The sequence below is a fragment of the Sinocyclocheilus rhinocerous genome, unplaced genomic scaffold (genome assembly GCF_001515625.1).
Source record: "Sinocyclocheilus rhinocerous isolate Xijiao unplaced genomic scaffold, SAMN03320098_v1.1 scaffold2646, whole genome shotgun sequence".
Lineage (NCBI taxonomy): Eukaryota > Metazoa > Chordata > Actinopteri > Cypriniformes > Cyprinidae > Sinocyclocheilus > Sinocyclocheilus rhinocerous.
The window spans coordinates 280,665-286,461 of NW_015656312.1; the positions used below are offsets into that span (position 1 = coordinate 280,665).

A 5,797-nucleotide genomic window follows, 5' to 3' on the forward strand; every position below is an offset into this window, starting at 1 on the left:
TAAATGTCTGTGCAAAAAAAAAAAAAGTATAAACAACGACACCTGCTTCTACTGTTTTTAATTGAATAAAAATCTTAATAAAATAAAGCATAAAACACCGAAAAATTAGCTGTTTGTTCCCCAGGTTATTCAAATTCTGTATATAATCTATTAAACAACTGTCATAATTACCTTTTGAAAGGATGTAAATTCTTTAATTGACTTTTTTTAAGCAGAAAAAGACACCTCAGTTTGTGGAATGATCCCCTGGGCAATAGTTTACACCTGAAAAATGGCATTGAGAACATGAATCGACATTTAATTCAATGAACAGTGAAGAGATAAAAAATAAAAATAAAAAAAAATAATAATAATTATAATTATAATTATTATTAATTCGAATTGACCCATCAACCTGACCAATCACAGACAACCTCTGGACCTCTAAGCCACGCCCTCTTATAGGAACGTTGATCGTTCATTGGCGTTCTACCCGCTCGTTCTATTTCTATGAGATCCATGCACGCGCCTCTGCCCCCCTCCCTCATCAGCATCAGCATCATCAGATGCGCGCAGATCACGCCAAACAACGCACTGGTTCATCAGCAGGTGTGTGACTGAAACAGAAGATAATCGATATCAATACATCGCCACCTATGTGCGTTCTGTATATCTGACTCTCATTTCTTTGGATCAGCGATTGGACCGTTTTGACGGTTTGATTCCCAGCGGGCGTCAGCAGTCAGTGTGGCCGAAAAGGAGAGAAATTAGCGAGATCATATTTAATATCCGCTTCTCCAGCGTCTGTGGATGGGCTGCGGACATCTGCATCTGCAGTCTCTGTTTTTGAGTCACATAGAAGATGGCGGACAGGGCAGAGATGTTTTCTCTCTCCACCTTCCACTCCCTCTCTCCTCCGGGATGCAGGTAAGACACGCTGTATTTCTCTCGAGTATGCGCGGGGTTTCCTTTTCTTCTGGCATTTTTATTCATATAAGCTGGTCATATGTGACCATCAGCGCTGTTTATGCGTCTGTGATGTCCTCAAACACATCCAGAGATCAGCATCCGCAAGCAGTGATGCTCAGCATCCTTGTGATGTTGATGTGGATCAGCAATAACGACCTTGTTATTGTTTATTTTTTTCTTGTCGTCTTTTTCTTGTCTGGCACCAATTTAATGTGTATGTAAATCTATACACTTATGTACATGAAATAGAAATTGATCAAAAAATATATATATTTTTTTCATTGCCTGACGCATGCTCTCTGAGATAGTTGGCATATACTGGAATCCTTTTCTTCTGGCATTTTTATTAATATAAGCTGGTCATATGTGACCATCAGCGCTGTTTATGCGTCTGTGATGTCCTCAAACACATCCAGAGATCAGCATCATCAGCATCCGCAAGCAGTGATGCTCAGCATCCTTGTGATGTTGATGTGGATCAGCAATAACGACCTTGTTATTGTTTATTTTTTTCTTGTCGTCTTTTTCTTGTCTGGCACCAATTTAATGTGTATGTAAATCTATACACTTATGTACATGAAATAGAAATTGATCAAAAAATATATATATTTTTTTCATTGCCTGACGCATGCTCTCTGAGATAGTTGGCATATACTGGAAAGGCCCACGCCCTGTTGTGATGCTCATAACTGCATTTTAATATTTGATCATACATTACAGTGTTCCCATAATTGTGTAATTATATAGTACCGAGTAATTCTAATGAACAGTACTTAATTGTGTTGCGGAACCGCTTGTGATTTGCACGTTGTTATTGGTATTATTGTAATAATTACAAGAACATCTAATATGTGTATTTCCGTGTAATGTAAAGTGTATTGTTTGTACTCATTTGTACTATTTTGTTTACTTCCTACAAGTAACATACAATGGATTGTTTTTAAAAACACTTTTTATTGGCTAAGAGATGTTCATTAAGATTGAGTTTTGATGTGCAGTGCATTAACTTGGCTAGTAGATTGCATGTGAATGTACCTAGTACAACTGAGTATTAGTCATTGAAATGGATGAATAGAGTCACATCACATTCTGAAAACAGTGTATTCTCAGTTCTATTTCATTGTAAAAATTGCAGTTGCTACTGTAAGGGGCCGTGAAACACAATATTCAGGTTTATTCAGACATATTAAATAATATATCTGACTTGAATAAAAGCTGTTCATTTAGATGTTTCTGCATAAAGTTCATTTTTAGGTTATTTGACAAAACAGTTTTATAAGCAAAGTGCTTTAAGCAACTGTTGGTGTGTTATTTTTTTCACCCGTTATCTGCTACAAATTTGCTGAAAATTGACTCACCCTCAGGCCATCCAAGATCTAGATGAGTTTGTTTCTTCACCTTAACAGATTTGGAGAAATGTAGCATTACATCACTTACTCATCAATGGATCCTCTGCAGTGAATGGGTGCCACAATAGTCCACAAGTAATCCACACGACTCCAGTCCATCAATTAACGTCTTGTGAAGTGAAAAGCTCTGTGTTGAAACAAATCCAGAATTAAGATGTTTTTAATGTCAAACTGTTGCTTCCGGCTAAATACAAGTCCTCTATCCATGATATTGTTTTTCCAGTCGTCTCGTATGAATCAAGAGAGAAATATGAACAGATCAAGCATGGTTTTCAAGAGAGAATAGTCCAACACAGTTATAAAGAAATATATTTTGTGTCAAATATGGATTATTTTGATGTGAGTGGATAACAAGGGATGGACTTGGTGGAAGTGCTATTCTGGATTATGGCCAGAAGCAATGGTTTGAACTTTTCTTGGATGACCTGAGAGTGAATACATTGTCAGCAAATTGTCATTTTTGGGTGAACTATTTCTTTAAAACATAATTATTTTAAATGATTAAAATAATTGTAATTTATTTTAGTTGACTTGTTGGCTTTTTAAAACAAAATATGTGATCCTCTTTTGATTAAACTGCTAAATGTAAGTAAATATGAAATTACGGTGACAGTAAACAAATTATAGTTTAGATTTAACCACTTATAAGGATGAAGGGAAATTGTTGGCTATAACCATCCTATGAGTGACAGTTCATTTTCATTTTCTCCATGGCACGCCAGTCTTCCTATCGCTCTGTCATCTAGTGCATTAGTGCAAAGGTGTGTGTTGTATCACATTGTATTCCTGAAATGAAGGTGATGTTTAGTCACAAGGAACATTCAGTCTTGGCAAACACACACAAACAGACAGAGAGACAAAGCAATCCTTCCATCTTTATATTGAACTACATTTCCCTCAGTACTTGTGAGCAGAGGTAAAACATTCAAAATGTCCTAAGCTTCCTGCAGAATGAATCAAAAGGTTCTGGTGGGTCAAATCACATGACTGACAGTCAGACGATCTCAGGTCAAGCGTTGACCTAAAGTCACATGCTGGAATAGGGCAGGTGATCTCAAACAGGTCTTTGACAGGTTTAAAAAGCAAATGTGATTTTTTTTGTTGTCAGCTCAAATTGATGTACCTCTCTTGCTTTTTCTTTCCAGCTGTTCTTCTCTTAATCTACATTTTTGTAATCCTTTTTCTCTCATTGTTTACTTTACAATGGAATTGTTGGTTTGTATCCTCTCCTTGTCCTCCCATAAACTTGTCATCTCTAAGAGTAGAAATAATGGGCTGCAGTCTGCATTCTCTAATGCCTCAGGATGATGTTTTAAGAGATAAACTCTGTCTCTCTCTCTCTCTCTCTTGAGATTGAAGTAGCGTTACTGGAATGATAAAAAGGCTTTGTACATTGTACACATTTGCATTTATGATCTTTGGAAAAGGCTTTGCACATTGCATTAAATCTCTGCCTGTCTGTTTATCAGTACCAGGTTTAAAGTGAATGATTGGCTTTCGCAAATACTTTGTACTATGAAAAAATTGGTTTGAATCAATTTTCACTAAGAAATTGCTAGTAAATTTCACAAATAATTACAAAATGAAATGGCAAGTAACACTGAATTAAACGTGAATTTTTTAAGTTGTAAGACAGAAATAGTATTTTCTTGTAAAACGTACTCCAATAATCTTTGTTGTAAATGCAACTTCAAAAAAAAAAAAGGAAGAAGATATAAAAAATGTGAAGCATTAGTACACAGAAGAAGGGATTTTCCCATTTCTCATATGGTGTGTGGGTTGAATTGTGGAATGGATTTTCACTGACCAGTGAGCGTAGTGTGTCTGTTTGTGTGTGTGTGTGATACGCATGGCTCAGCAGTACTCTTTGGTAATACATTGTTGTCTCAGGGCTGGTGCTCTCTACAAAACCTAAAGGTATCTCAAATAGACACTGTATAGGGACTGAATGAGACACACATAACACAAACATACTAATGCAGTGAAGAATACATACACCCATGAAAGCAGCCTCTCCTTAAGCTGTTTATGTAAGTCTACAGCTGCTCCCTTTGGAATACAGAAATTCTATGAAAATGTTTGTGTGTGTGCATGCTGGAGCGACTTCTGAAAATTAATGTTTTATGTTTGGCAGAAAACATCTGCTTGGTTTCAGTTAGAATATAACTGCTGGTTGCAAGAGAAGTATAGGTAAAAACAAAAAAGCATTAACTATGATTTCACTGTTATTAGTGCAATACTTAGTAATGTGTAAATGACACATACACTACTGTTCAGAAGTTTGGGGTTCATAAGTTTTATACTTTTTTTTTAAAGAAAAAAAAACTTCTGTTTTCTGTTTTAATATATTTTAAAATGTAATTTATTGCTGTGATGGCAAAGCTGAATTTTCTGCATCATTACTCCAGTCACATGATCCTTAAAAAATCAGGTCGGTGATCACATTCTTTGATAAATACAAAGTTCAAAAGATCCGCATTTAAATTAAAATGCTGATTAGAGGTACAGTATGGTCACATGACATTATCATATCATATAGCATATGAGAATGTTTGGTGACCTACCTGTAATCTGATTAGCGTGTCTAATCAGAATATTGATTGTGGTGAAAGGTTCACCTTAACCAAATTGCAGCTGTTTTGCTGTGAGTCACGAGGCGTAATGTCATTATAGAAGGAGAAGAGAAGTGTGTTGGCAAGGATTTCTGGTCTTATGTCACATATGATGCTCTTAGAAATGGTTTTTGAAGCATGAGCTGTAGGCATGGGATGATAACCGGTTTCAAGGTATACCGCGGTTTGGAAAAGTCACGGTTTCAAAACCACTAAAATTTTCCGTTATACCATTCCTGCGGTATGCGCAGTTTTTTTTACGCGTCGTCAAAGACTGAGCGGAGTCACCTGTGTGTGGGATGGCCGAAGGAGATGAATCCCTGGAACTTTTTCCCCCTTCGAAAAAGACGAAGTCTGTCATATGGGAATTTTTCGGGTAACGTAGACTAACCATGTTCCGTACACAACGATGTTCCGTACAGATGACGTTTTAGCGCCGATCGCTAAATAAATACTTCCAAGTCGAACATAAACTATATATCTGTCATCTTCGGTTTTTTCCCTCTTTCACCCCCGATCAAGACAGAGACCCACCCGCCGTTTGTTTCAGTGTTGAAATAAATACTATTTGGCTTGCTACCGAGGCTAATTAACTAGCTAACGTCAACTAGTTTCCTCCCTCACGTTACTTCACAGAGTGAGGAATAGCAGTCTAAAGTACGTACTCTAGCCTACTTTTCTGCGATTTAGTACAATAATTGAATTTAGCTGGTATCACGTCTATACTTTTAAGCCTCCTGCCATTGTTTACATCTGTTCAAAATCACGCATTAAAAAAAAAAAAAAACTTTACCACTGTTTGAGTGTTGTACGGAGAGACCGCGCGCG

The 5,797-nt window shown here is 36.7% G+C and overlaps 1 protein-coding gene across 1 annotated transcript in view; it reads left to right on the plus strand.

Annotated features, from left to right (window-relative positions):
- Positions 1-520: 520 nt before the first annotated feature.
- mapk8ip2 (mitogen-activated protein kinase 8 interacting protein 2) overlaps positions 521-5,797 on the plus strand; it is a 42,056-nt gene continuing 36,779 nt past the window's right edge. Inside the window, 1 exon segment of the mRNA XM_016527521.1 lies at positions 521-906. Within this exon segment, the coding sequence (XP_016383007.1) occupies positions 842-906 (65 nt within the window). The 5' untranslated portion in view covers positions 521-841.